This window comes from Aquarana catesbeiana, linkage group LG06 (genome assembly GCF_042186555.1).
Source record: "Aquarana catesbeiana isolate 2022-GZ linkage group LG06, ASM4218655v1, whole genome shotgun sequence".
NCBI lineage: Eukaryota > Metazoa > Chordata > Amphibia > Anura > Ranidae > Aquarana > Aquarana catesbeiana.
Window position 1 is genome coordinate 175182409 of NC_133329.1, and position 14510 is coordinate 175196918.

General features: G+C 41.1%; 1 protein-coding gene across 11 annotated transcripts in view; it reads left to right on the top strand.

The window, feature by feature from the left end:
- The window catches only part of MARF1 (meiosis regulator and mRNA stability factor 1), a 453542-nt gene that overhangs the window by 133967 nt on the left and 305065 nt on the right, over positions 1-14510 (top strand). For 10 of the 11 annotated variants that reach the window (XR_012235026.1, XR_012235025.1, XM_073591154.1 and 7 more), the window contains one exon: positions 240-320. The exons of the other annotated variant lie outside the window; for it this stretch is intronic. Coding sequence is in view for 8 of the 10 variants with exons in the window: in XM_073591154.1 (XP_073447255.1) it covers positions 240-320 (81 nt within the window). In the remaining 2 variants the exon portion in view is untranslated. The remainder of the gene's footprint in view (positions 1-239; positions 321-14510) is intronic. 11 annotated transcript variants of the gene reach the window in all.

The following is a 14510-nucleotide window of genomic DNA, read 5'->3' on the forward strand; positions in this document are numbered from 1 at the left end:
AACTGTATAACCACAGCAGAGATGCTTATGATTGGGGATGCAGCAGTGGCAAGATCCTGGACTCCCATTTTGCTGAACAGTACAAAATAGGGGAGGTGTTTTTTATAATCTAAGTTTGGTGTGATTACTTGCAGACTTTAGTAAAAGCTCACCCCCACAGACTTTACTTCTGTTTTTTGACCTTCCTGTCCCTTATTGATTTTTTTTTTATTTTTTTTCTTCTCTGTTATCTTAAACAGCTTTGGAGCCATTTCCATCCTTCAAGATGCCCCAGCTTGCTGCTTACCTTTATTTAAATTCACTGAGATCTATGAGAAAAAGTATGTATTCTATAGCTTTTACTTAATAGGTTGGCCTTCTCATTTGAAAAGGTTTACATGCAAAATTAATTTTTTTCTTAGGGGCACACATCTCTTGGTTTTCATACTGGATACTAGCAAATGTATGAAAGGAGCCAGCCCCAAAAGGCTATATCCTCTAAATTTACCTCAGTGTGGGTTTGGTTTCCTAAGGAGGATGGATGTCTTTTCTAGTTTAAGACTTCAAGGGATTTTCTTCAATCATCTGCTCCTAGGTTCAGGGCGAATGTTAAAATCCCTGGAGTCTTAGTAAAGACAGAGCTGAATTTTGGCTTTCAATTTTATTAAAGTGGATTACCATGTAACGGTAAAAATGCCCTTTATTTCTACAAATTTATATTATGCCTTATTGCTAAATATCTGATTAGAAACCGTCTAGTCCAGATATTCAGCAATTCTCCTTTCTTTACTGACAACAGTGTGCCTGTTCAGCCCAATGTGGCTGCTCACTGGCTTTTCCTGGAACCTTTGTTGGTGTCTGTGCTTGCAGCACAGCAAACCCCTATCTGATCTCACATGGGACAGTCTTATCTTACTGGAAAGTTATAGCGCACAATGCCTTTTTGAACAAACACAGTGGAGACTTTTTTTTTTTTTTTATAATTCATTCTTTATTAAACATTTTTCTCTTATTACAATAAACATTTACATAACTCATCTCCCCAAGACAGAGGACAATATTCAATATCCTGGTTTATATATACACGCCAACAACAGGGATGGCTCCCTCTACACCCCCTCCCCCATACCCTAAAAAAAAAAAAAAAAAAAAAAAAAGCAAGCAAGCCCCAGTTTTATAAAAGTGCTTTAACCACTTGCTTACTAGGCACTTAAACCCCCCTCCTATCCAGACCAATTTTCAGCTTTCAGTGCTCTCACACTTTGAATGACAATTACTCAGTCATGCAACACTGTACCCAAATGTTTTTTTTTCCTTTTTTTCATACAAATAGAGCTTTATTTTGGTGGTATTTGATCACCTCTGGGTTTTTTATTTTTTGCGCTATAAATGAAAAAAGACCGAACATTTTGAAAAAAAACACATTTTTCCTAATTTCTGTGATAAAATTTTGCAAATTCGTAATTTTTCTTCATAAATTTTGGCCACAATTTATACTGCTGCATATCTTTGGTAAAAATAACCAAAAATTTGTGGACATTATTTGGTCTGTGTGAAAGTTTTAGAGTATACAAGCTATGGTGCAAATCATAAAAAAATTATCACATCTGATGTACTGGTGGCCTATCTCATTTCCTGAGACCCTAACAAGCCAGGAAAGTACAAATGCCCCCAAAATAACCCCTTTTTGGAAAGTAGACATTTCAATGTATTTAGTAAGAGGCATGGCGAATTATTTGAAGTTGTATTTTTTTCCCACAATTCTTTGCAAAATTGAGATTTTTTTTTTTTTTTTTTTCCCCACAAAATTGTCATTGTAATGGCTTATTTCTCTCACATGGCATGTGTATACCACAAATGACACCCCAAAATACATTCTGATACTCCTCCTGAGTATTACGATACCACATGTGTTGGACTTTTTCACTGCCTGGCCACATACAGAGGCCCAACATGCATGGAGCACCATCAGGTGTTCTAGAAGCATAAATTACACATCACATTTCTCAACCACCTATTACACTTTTGAAGGCCCTTGAGCACCGGGACAATGGAAACACCCACAAAATGACCCCATTTTGGAAAGCTAACTCCCCAATGTATAATCTATGAGGCATAATGAGTCTTTTGAACGATTCATTTTTTTCCAGAAGTTTTTGAAAAATGTGGAAAAAAAATGAAAACGCATTTTTTTTACACAGTTGTCCGTTTATAAGATATTTCCAACACATAGCATTTGGATAGCAAAAATGACACCCCAAAATACATTTTGCTACTCCTCCTGAGTATGGCGATACCACATGTGTGAGACTTCTACACAGCCTGGCCACATACAGAGATCCAACATGCAAGGAACACCGTCAGGTGTTCCAGGGACACATAGCATGCACATACCAAGAATTACACCCTAAAATACATTATGCTGAGCAAAGCGTAAACAAAAGATTACCTGTGGTTGTAGTAGCGCAGTTGTACACAGGAGGATAGCACTGGTCCAGGTAGCAGGCAGGGACTTGGTCAGCAGTGGCGAACACAATTGTCCAGGCAGCAGGCAGGGTTACTGTCCATATAAAGTCAAGGGTCAGTGCAGGCAGAGATATTGTCCGCAGTGCCTAAAATATTGGTCCTGGTAGTAGGCAGGTCCATGTGGTGTGGTCAGTGCGACAGGCAGAGGCATGACGGCAGTAAGTGCTACAGGCAGAAGTAGGGCCTCGTTCAGGACAGAATGGGGACAGGGGTAGAGGCTTCTTCCACCCAAATCTCTTTGAAGCCTCCGAGTCTCCAGACCCTAATCTAGAATTGAGAAAACAAAAAAATTGTTTTCTTCATCCAGAAAAACAATTCTGGAGCCCCTCACATATGTGAGACCCCTGTGTTGAATCCCACTAGTCCAGTATCGGGTTACAAGATCAGTCCAAGAGGCAGGCAAATATCATGGTCAAACAGTCCAAGGTCAGTTCCAGATCAGGCAGAGGTATGTGCAGAATCGTTAGGCAGAAGCGTGGTCAAATAACAAGCCAGGGTCAGTTACAGAGGAGGCAGTGGCATAAGGGGTGTGAGGGTAAATTGCAGGAACGGAGGCTTACGTTTACCATACTTCACTAATAATTTAGTGAAGTATGGTAACGACGAAAACATTCACCTACCCAGAGGCCTGGTTCAGAAGGACATTGTGCACAATAATAAGATTCGTCTCTTCTGAATCCTGCTTTGGTACACACCTTACATTTTTTTTGCCGTCGTTGGCCTGTTAGTTTGGGAGGGATCTTATCGGGAAAGTGGCGTTCGGAAGGGCAGTGAAAACTTCCTCCTGGTAGCCAAGGAAGCGTTTGGGGTTTTGGGTGGAGTTACGATAAATGACATGAATTGTAGATGGCCAAATGAAAAAAATAAATTGCGACTTTCTTATACCAATGGTATGTCCGTCTTGTAGCAAGGTACGGTTCCAGCATCTGGTCATTCAAGTCGACTCCCCCCATAAACAAATTATAATCAAAGATGCATTTAGGTTTCTGTATGGGGCCATTTCTTCTGGGGATTTCCATGAAGGTATCATCGTGGATTGAAGACAACGTGTACACATCTCTTTTGTCTCTCCACTTCACTGCCAAAATCTCGTTGTTTCGTAGACTTGCCGTTTCTCCTTTTCTCAATTTTTTATTGACCAGACTTTGAGGAAAGCCCTTCCGGTTCTTTTTAACGGTACCACATGCAGGCATCTTCTTCCGATGAAGGTTGTGGAACAGGGGCAGAGATCTGTAGAAGTTATCTACATACAGGTGGTAGCCTTTCTCCAGTAGGGGGTATGTGAGGTCCCAAACAATTTTCCCGCTTGATCCCAAGTAGTGGGTGCCCTTCCCTTCGTACACTTTGAAGGCATACAAGTAACCTGTGACTCAGTCACATAATTTGTATACCTTCACCCCATAGCGGGCCCTTTTACTGGGAATATATTGTTTTATTTTAAGCCTGCCACTAAACTTAACAAGGGACTCATCCACACATATGTTTTTGTCCGGGGGAATAGTGCAGAAAAATAATTTAAAAGTGGCCGAATTTTGAAAAGTCTGTCATCTGTCATTTCGGGGAGGGCACTGGGTATTGTCGTTGAAATGAAGAAACCTCAATATCATGAGGTATCTGTTTCTGGGCATTACCTTGGAGTATACTGGCATGTGTTGGAGAGGGTGGGTTGACCAATAGGACAGCAAAGTGTTTTTTTTTTTTGTGAGTCCCATGTTAAATGTGAGCCCTAAAAAAACCTTCAACTCCTCCACCGTTGGGTCTCTCCACTCATAGGGACGGGCATAGTAGGACGTTGGCTTATTCGAAATGAATTGCTGTGCATAAAGATTGCACTGGGCCACAATATTTGACAGCATGTCCTCTGTAAAAAATAAATTAAAAAAATCTATTGGGGAAAAATTCTCCGTGTTCACCTGGACTCCTGGCTGGGCAGTGAAAGGTGGAATGTTGGCTTCTCCTGAATTAGGAGGAAGCCACAAGGGGTTCTGCAGGGCATAGGGAAGGCTGGCTTGGGTCCTTGGCCTTTCTTGCCGAGGCACTGCGGTGCTGGTGGATGGCACTGCGGTGCTGGTGGATGGCACTGCGGTGCTGGTGGATGCCACTGCCTCCCCACCAGAACGCCTTTGTTTGGCGGGCCAAATCTCTTCCTCCTCTGAGTCACTCAGTGTTCCACTACTGAGGACTGGCTCATAATTTATGTCCGACTCAGAATCGGAGTCGGAAAGGGAATCCGTTGCTCTCGTCGGCCTGGGACAGTATTTGGTACGCCTCCTTGGCGGAATAGCTTCTTTTGGACATGGTTGCTAAGCCTGCACAGAGGGGCACTGATGAGGTGGCACTGATGAACATAGTGGGGCACTGATAAGGTGGCACAGAGGGGCACTGATGAGGTGGAACAGATGTGCAGATGTGCACTGATGAGGCGGCACTGATGAGGCGGCACAGGTGGGCACTGATTGCACAGGTGGGCACTGATGAGGTGGCACAGGTGGGCACTGATTGTGCAGATGTGCAGCTGGACACTGATCACCGCTGGGCAGACAGGTGGGCACCGATTGGCACAGGTGGGCACCTATTGGCACTGTACTGATGGGGCACTGTAATGATGGGCACTGTGGGCACAGTAAAATGCAGAGTAAACACTTGCAGATCGCTGACAGATCTCTCTCTGTCTCTGTGTGAGGAGAGAGAGCCGGCAATGAGAGATGATCTCAATTGTTTACATTTCAGATCATCTCTCATTGGAGGCAGCGATCGCGCTGTAAACGGCCGCTGTGATTGGCTGTTTACAGCGATCTGTGATTGGCTGTGTCCAAGGGACGCGGCCAACACAGAATCTCGCGCACGGGAAGCGACGAAAGGGGAGGCCGTCATATGACGGCCTCCCGGGAATTGACATCCGCGCTGAAGCCGTCATTCGGCTGTGGCCGGATGTCAAGCGGTTAAAAATAATTTAAGATTTTCCAATATTGTACTCTATATACATTGTTGACTTAATACGTGGTAAAGGAGAGGGGGGAAAAAAAAGGGAAAAGACCTTCTTTCAAGTGCTGTGCTCTATATGTGTCATTAACTTATTACACGTGAAAAAAAGTAAAACCCAAAACTCCAATTTTATGAAATTGTTATAAAAGCTTATTTAACCACTTCAATACAGTGCATTTTCACCCCCTTCCTGCCCAAGCCATTTTATAGCTTTCATCGCTGTCGCATTTTGAATGACAATTACGCGGTCATACAACACTGTACCCAGATGAAATTGTTATAATTTTTTCCCCACAAATAGAGCTTTATTTTGGTGGTATTTGACCGCCTCTGCGTTTTTTTTTTTTTTGCGCTATAAACAAAAGAAGAGTGACAAGTTTGAAAAAAAACACAATATTTTTTACTTTTTGTGATAATAAATATCCAATTTTTTTTTTTCTTTAAAAAAATGTTTTTCCTCAAATCGCAATAAGCGTATATTGATTGGTTTGCACAAAAGTTATAGCGTCTACAAAATAGAGGATAGATTTATAACATTTTAATTTTTTTATTTATTTATTACTAGTAATGGCGGCGATCATGACTGCGATATTGAGGCGGACATATCGGACACTTTTGACACATTTTTGGGACCATTCACATTTATACAGCGATCCATGCTATAAAAATGCACTGATTACTGTATAAATGTGACTGGCAGGGAAGGGGTTGACACTAGGTGTTGTTCGAGGGGTTAACTGTGTTTGCTAGGGAGTGTTTCTAACTGTAGGGGGAGGGGACACACTAGGGGAGGAGACTGACTGGTGTTCCTCTGTACTGGAAACACACCATCGGTCTCCTCTCCTCTGACAGGACCGTGGATCTGTGTGTTTATGGTCCTGCTGTGTTACCGGCAATCGTGGCCGCTGGGCACGCGCACAGGATGCCCAGTGACATGGCGGGCGCGCACGCCCCCTGGTGGTCTGGGAAAGCGAGGCCATCCTATGACGCCCGCCCGCAACGAGAGCTGCGCCGCCTGGCCGTCAATTGAGTTAAATTATTCAAATATTAGTGCCCTATTTATAAGTGGATTATAAGGGGGATAGGGGGGATAAACCCTCCCCTCAGTTATGAATATATTATAATAATTAAAAAAAAAAAATTTCAAGTGCTTGTGCTTTGTGTATATTATTAACTTATTATATGAGAGAACAAAAAACCAAAAAAACCCCAAAAAAGGGAGGGGTAAGAGAAGGAGGAGAGTGGAAGAGGTAAGCAAAAAAAGGGAGCCATCCCGTATAATCAGAATACGCCACACAATCACAAATTTATTTTAATAATCTTATCAGCAAACAACTAATACAGAAAAAAAAGATATAAAAGGAATGTTGATCATTCCCTACTTTCCCCCCCCCCCCCATTATCAAGTTCCCCTTTAGAGTTTGTCTTGACTTCCGGCAATGGCTTCTAATTAAATTTTTCTAATACCTTAGCTTTCCCACTTTGCCCATATTTTTTCAAATCTGTCCTGTTTATTTCTGGTCTTATAAACCCACCTTTCTGCCTCCATCTCCTCCACCTCCCTTTTCCATTCTCCTAATGTGGGGCATGTAGCCTGTTTCCAGTACCTGGGTATTAACCTCTTTGCTGCGTTTAGTAAATGCGGTGTGAGACTATTTGTGGATCCAATAGTCCCATGGAACAGGAAATGTATTGGTGTTAATTCTATACATTTATTTGACATTCTTTTGATCCATGGGGCTATTACTTCCCAAAATACCTTTATCTTAGGACATGTCCACCAAATATGAAGATATTGTACCCCTAGCTTTACATCCCCTCCAGCAACGAATATCTGCATTTGGATATATCTGTGCTAATCGCACCGGGTTCTGTACCGTCAAAAATTTGTATGACATTTCCTGAATAGATGCGCTTACAGATGAGTGTGTTACTTCTATTAATTTTTTTCTTTGTGATGGGGTAAATGTACAGTTTAGTTCATTTTCCCACTCTTTAATAAAATATGGTGTTGTGGTTTCTTGTTCACTAAGCATTAGTTTATACATCTGTGACAATAAATGATTGGGTTCTGATAGCTTCATACACATCTTCTCAAACGTGGTTAACGTATTTTGGGGCCTTATTTGGTGTTCTATTTTTAAAAAAAGTTTTGCATTTGGTTATATCTCCATCCTACCATCTTCATGTCTCCTTGTAATGATATCAGTTCTACTTGGGACATAAGAGTGCCTGGGGGGCATATCTTAAATACATTGTGTTCCCTCCTGATTCCCATGGACCTAGCGCTCCCTTTTCTTCTCCAGGGGGGAACCATGGATAACCCCCCAATGGGGCTAAAGGAAATATTTTAGGTGCATATTTACCCATTTTATTTATTTAATCCCATACTGCCAGTGTGTTTTGAGTTAATGGAGATGTCTATTTAGATAGTCCCCTGTCCTTGGCTGGTATCCATGGTGCCCCCTCTAATTCCCTTTCTGCCATGTTTTTTTCAATCAACACCCATGCTTTGTTTTCAGAGTCATGACACCAGTTTAGTATGCGTACCAGAGTCCTTGCTCTCTAATACATTGCAATGTCTGGCAACCCTACTCCTCCCTCCTCTTTCCTTCTGCGTAAGATGTTATATGCTATTCTAGCTCTTCGATTCTTCCATATGAAGGATAGGAATTCTTTACGTACCTTTTTAAAAAAAATACTTGGGGGAGTGGTATAGGTACTGTGTACAGTATATATAATCTAGGTATTATGTTCATTTTAAGGGTGTTGATCCTCCAAGACATTGTTAACATATGTCCTTTCCAGCTATGCAAATCCTGTTATTTTGGCAAATAAGGGACTATAATTTTGTTCATATAGTAGCTTTACATCCGCAGATATATGTACTCCCAAATAAAACAAAGATTTCCTGTTCCAGATAAATGGTATTTGTTTTGCAGAGATGTAGTTAATGGTGATGACATATGGCAGGGTAGTAATACCGATTTCTCCAAATTTATTTTAAAGTTTGATAATTTCCCATATTTTGTCACCTCCTGCTTCACTTCTTAAATGGATTCTTGGGGTTTTGAAAGGAAAAATAACAAATTGTCAGCGTAAGCTGATACTTTGTACTCTTTAGATCCTATTTCTACTACCCTTATTCCTTTATTTTCCCTTATTTTGCAAAGGAAAGGTTCTAACACGAGGGCAAATAATATTGGGGACAGTGGACACCCTTGCCTTGTACCGTTTCATATATCCAGACCTCCTGATAGGGTCCCATTAACTTTTACCCTTGCCCTTGGTCCAGCATATAATGCTGATACCCACCCCATCATCCGTTCCCCCAGCCCTATTCCTCTTAGTACTTCCATCATAAATATCCAGTTCACTCTATCAGAAGCCTTTTTGGCATCCATTGATAGCACTACCCTTCTTGTTTTATTAGGTCCATTCTGTATCCAATGGAGAACATGAAGGGCCCGGATGGTGTTATCCTTAGTTTCTCGTCCCATCATAAATTTTTGCTAGTAATTTGGTATCTGAATTCAAAAGGGAGATAGGTCTATAGTTTGCGCAGTATTGTGTGTCTTTCCCAGGTTTTGGTATTGATGTCACAAAAGCCAGCAAAGCTTCTGGGGGTAACGTGTTGGTAGCTGTAAGTTGGTTAAAATAATTGCAAATTGGTATAGTCAAGATATTAATATTTTATAATATGCATTTGTTAGACCATCTGGCCCTGGACTCTTCCCCATTGGTAAATTTTTTATTGCATTTTTTATTTCCTCTACCGTAATCTGCTCCTCTAACCTCTCCACCACTTCCAAAGTGAGGGGTGATAATGCAGATTCTTTAATATAATTTCTAATTTCCTCCACTTGAATCCCTTCTTCTAATCCTGATGAATTTGGTTGGATGTTATATAGGCCCTTGTAGAACTGCTCAAATTCCATAGCTATGGACTTTGTGTCTATTATCTGTTTATTACCTATTCGTATATTATGAACGTGGGAAATTTCTTGTTGTTTTTTTAACTGCCTGGCTAATAGTTTACCACATTTTGTTCCCATGTTCATAAAATCTATGTATAAAGAATCTATATTTTGTCCTTATCTATTCTATCAAGATATATGGAGAGTTTTTTTATTCTAAGAGTCTCCAGCTGTTTAGTTTCCTCAGGGTCAAGACTGTTTTTATGTTTGATCTCTAACTCATGTACAACCCCTGGCAAAAATTATGGAATCACCAGTCCCTGAGGATGTTCCTTCAGTTGTTTATTGTTGTAGAAAAAAAGCAGATCACAGCATGGCCAAAAACTAAAGGCATTTCAAATGGCAACTTTCTGGCTTTAAGAAACACTAAAAGAAATCAAGAAAAATTGTGGTGGCCAGTAACAGTTAGATTTATAGAACAAGCACAGGGAATAAATTATGGAATCACTCAACTCTGAGGAAAAAATTATGGAATCATGAAAAACAAACAAACAAAATAACACTCCAACACGTCACTAGTACTTTGTTGCACCACCTCTGAGGCATTGACTTAATGAGTGATAAACAGTACTCTTCATCAATCTGGATCCAGCCTTCTCTGATTGCTGTTGCCAAATCATCTTTGCAGGTTGGAGCCTTGTCATGGACCATTTTCTTTAACTTCCACCACAGATTTTCAATTGGATTGAGATCCGGACTGTTTGCAGGCCATGACATTGACCTTATGTGTCTTTCTTCAAAGAATTTTTTCAGTTTTTGCTCTATGGCAAGATGCATTATTATCTTGATAAATGATTTCATCATTCCCAAACATCCTTTCAATAGATGGGATAAGAAAAGTGTCCAAAATTTCAATGTAAACCTGTGCATTTATTGAATATTTAATGACAGCCATCTCCCCAGTGCCTTTACCTGACATGCAGCCCCATATCATAATTGACTGTGGAAATTTGCATGTTTTCTTCAGACAGTCGTCTGCATAAATCTCAATGGAACGGCACCAAACAAAAGTTCCAGCATCATCACCTTGCCCAATGCAGATTCTAGATTCATCACTGAATATGACTTTCATCCAGTCATCCACAGTCCACGATTGCCTTTCCTTAGCCCATTGTAACCTTGTTTTTTTGTGTTTAGGTGTTAGAGATGGCTTTCTTTTAGCTTTTCTGTATGTAAATCCCATTTCCTTTAGGCAGTTTGTTACAGTTCGGTCACAGATGTTGACTCCAGTTTCCTCCCATTTGTTCCTCATTTGTTTTGTACATTTTCTGTTTTCAAGGCATATTGCTTTTAGGTTTTCTGTCTTGACGCTTTGATGTCTTCCTTAGTCTACCAGTATGCTTGCCTTTAACCACCTTCCCATGTTTGTATTTGGTCCATGGTTTAGACACAGCCGACTGAAAAACCAACATCTTGTGCAGCACTGCGTGATGATTTACCCTCTTTAAGGAGTTTGATAATCCTCTCCTTTTTTCAATTGACATCTCTGGTGTTGGAGCCATGCTTCATGTCAGTCCACTTGTTGCAACAGCTCTCCAAGGTGTGATCACTCCTTTTTACCTACATACTAACAAGCAGATTTAATCTGATGCAGGTGTTAGTGTTTGTAATGAAAATTTACAGGGTGATTCCATAATTTATTCCCTGTGCTTGTTCTATAATTCGGTTACTGGTCACCACAATTATTTTTCTTGATTTCTTTTAGTGTTTCTTAAAGCCAGAAAGTTGCCATTTGAAATGCCTTTAGTTTTTGCCCATGTCTGTGATCTGCTTTTTTTCTACAACAATAAACAACTGAAGGAACATCCTCAGGGACTGGTGATTCCATAATTTTTGCCAGGGGTTGTATATTTCTTAATAAATCCTCCATCTCCTTCTTTTCTTTTTCTTAACTCGTGACCCATGAGCTATCAGCTCCCTCATAACGACGGCCTTGTGGGCTTCCCATATCATTTGTTCTGATTCCTCTCCTGCTATATTTTCTTCGAAATAACTTATCATTTTCTTCCGTATATCCTCCGCTATCTGCTCGTCATCTAACAATGACTCATTTCATCGCCATATTCGCTCCCATTGACTCACAGATACCGGAAGAAACTTCATCACCACTGGTGCATGATCAGAGATTGTTATTGGTTCTATTATCATGGCTTTAACATATTCCAGATAATACTGGTCCACCATGAATAAATCCAATCTAGAATATACTTTATGGGTCTTTGAGTAGTAGCTATAGTCTTTCAACCTCTCATTAAAGACCCTCCAACCATCCACCAGGTGGAGACTTCGTAAATATTTTTTAATTGTTTAAGTGCTTTATATGAGAAAACCATTTTTCTTGATGTAGTATCTACTTCAGGGTCCAGAATAGTATTAAAATCCCCCCCCCCCCAAAATTACGCATCCCTCCCTGAACTTCTCCAACTTAACGTTTTCAATAGGAAGTCTACCGTGCCATTGTTTGGGGCATATAAGGAAGCAAACGTATAACAAAACCCATACAAAGTTCCTTTAATAAATTAAAAACCTCCCCTCTGGGTCTGTTTGTACTGCTGTGGAAATCAATGGAAATGTTTTCCCAAAAGCTATAGATACTCCCCTTGCGATAGGAGATAGTGTATGGAACCGTTGGTTATAGTGAGATAACGGTAGCTTAGGAACAGATCCCGGCTTGAAGTGTGTCTCCTGCATGTAGATTATATCCACTGCTTGGTGACGCACCTCCTGCCATAGGCGGCCCCTTTTTTGGGGTGAACTCAACCCCCTTACATTATATGTCATAATCTTCAGTAAGTTATTCGTCATTTATTTTCTCCAAAAATATACAGAATCTACGCTTTTTTTAACCCATTGCCAACTATTATCTTTTCCTTTTCTATTAGGGAATTTGTACTAAAATCTAAAAATCCACATCCACCACAACATAACACCCTGCTACTTAGGGTGTACCATCTACCAGGAGGGTAATCCCCCGTGGGCATTCCCTGCCCTACCTTCACCCTCCCACCCCTCTGCTTAATGCAGATTATCCAATCCCTCATCAGGACCTACCTATTTGTACTAAGGGTACCTTTTCCCTCATTTATACCCAGGACCATTCTTTCTAATTTCTTTTTATATAGCTGCTTCCTTTTCATTCTATTACAATTCTTCTATGCTCGGCACTGAGGAGGAAAGAAATGGGGGTAAAAAAAAGGTGCTTCAGAACATTTCTATTTAAATTCTTTAATTCCTTTGTCGACTTTTCTCTGGAACTTGAGACCTAGGTTCAGGGCGTTGTATTATGCTATTTATATTTGTTTCTTTCCTATCTGCAAAGTCAATTAGCGTGAGGTCCAATATCTCCACAAACTTTTTTTAAATCCCCTTTTGTACGGAGTACCGCCGTTTTCCCATCTCGTATGGCTATTAATCCAAAAGGAAATCCCCATCTATATCTAATTTCAGCCTTCCACATTGCTTCCAGTAATGGACGCACCATTTTGTGTTGCATTAAAGTTCTGCGTGTTATGTCAGGGAATAAAGCAATTTGTGTCTCTTCAAATTTAATTAAGGGTGTGTCCCGTACCGTCCTCATTATAATCTCCTTCAGGGAGTATTTATGAATTTTACATATCGCATCCCTTGGCCTTAATTTATTCTGCTTTACAAGAGGGTTAATACGGTGGACTCTATCTATTTCCACTGGTTCCAACATGCTTGGACCCAAAATCTGTGAGAAAAGTTTCTGTACTGTTGCTAGCAGATCTTTATTAATATATTTCTCAGGTAGGTCCCATATCCTTATGTTCTGCTGGCGGTCCCTATTCTCGATATCATCTAATTGGTCTCTATATGTATTCAACATATCTTCTTTCTGTTTAATGATATCCTGAACTTCTCCCATAGCTTGTTTAATTTGATCTTGGCCTTCTTCCAGCACTTCCACTCTTTCCCACTGCCACTATTTCTTCCCTGAGGTCTTCCACTGCTTGCTTACATGACCTCTCCACTGTGGATATCAGTTCTTGTATGTCTGTTTTTGTGGGCTAATGCTCTTATCAGTTCTCTAATATCTCTAAAGTTCTGTTCATTGCTGCTCCTTACTGGTTCTGTCTCTGTGCGGAATATATACTCCTTAGCGGCGCCTTCCACCAGCTCAGCAGGGAATGCATGTAATGTTATTCCTTCTTCTAATTTATGATCTGTCTCTAGGGGTCCCACCTCTACCTCCGCGTAGCCCTGATCATCTCCTTCTGGATCTGCTAATGGAGTGTCAGTTATTAGTGGGTCGCTTGAGCTTTCTTTTGGGTTTACTTTCGGGGTGGTTCCCGATTTCTTTGCTACTTGGGTCTGTATCCTTAAGAGGCCTTGATATCTCTAACTTTTGTTCTATCAGGGTGTCCCCCAGCTCATATTGTACCTCCTTGCCTTTTTTAAGTTCATTTTTAAGTTCATTCCCCCACCAAATTTCTTCCATACCTTTTGGATGTCTGTGGGCTGCTCCTTTGTTCCAGTTTGGAGCTGTATGCCCGCTGCCACTACCTCCAATCCATTCCTCTCCCCCTCCAGACATCCGCCTGCCTCTCCTATTTGTTGGTGGGCTCCAATTCTGTGGGCTGTGGATATGTGCAGTATGTAGCACGGGTCCTCCAGTATCAGGGCTTCCATACTGGCGCATGCCTGCTCATGCCGTGCCTCCGATGTTCTCCCCTCTTTGCGGCGTCATGTACGCCCTCAGTCCGCTAGTCACACTCCTGCTTCCTCCCCCAGCTGGCTGAAGGGCTGCGTGCCTATGAATGGTCATCTCCCTCCTCCCTCACCTTCTGTCTCCGTGTTCTAAAAAACAGCTAAAACTGTGACTGTCTGCTTCTAATCAAGCATGTCAGGTGCAGCTCTTTCTCTCTGGTCCGGGTGTGTGAGGGAGCTCTTACCTCACACGTCTGCTCCTCCCATCACCCCCAGTGGAGACTGTTTTAGAATTGCAGATGCCTAAAAAATGTGTGAGGAGTCTCTGAATATAACATTTCATTACGTGTACTCAAATCTGAACAGTATCTTGAT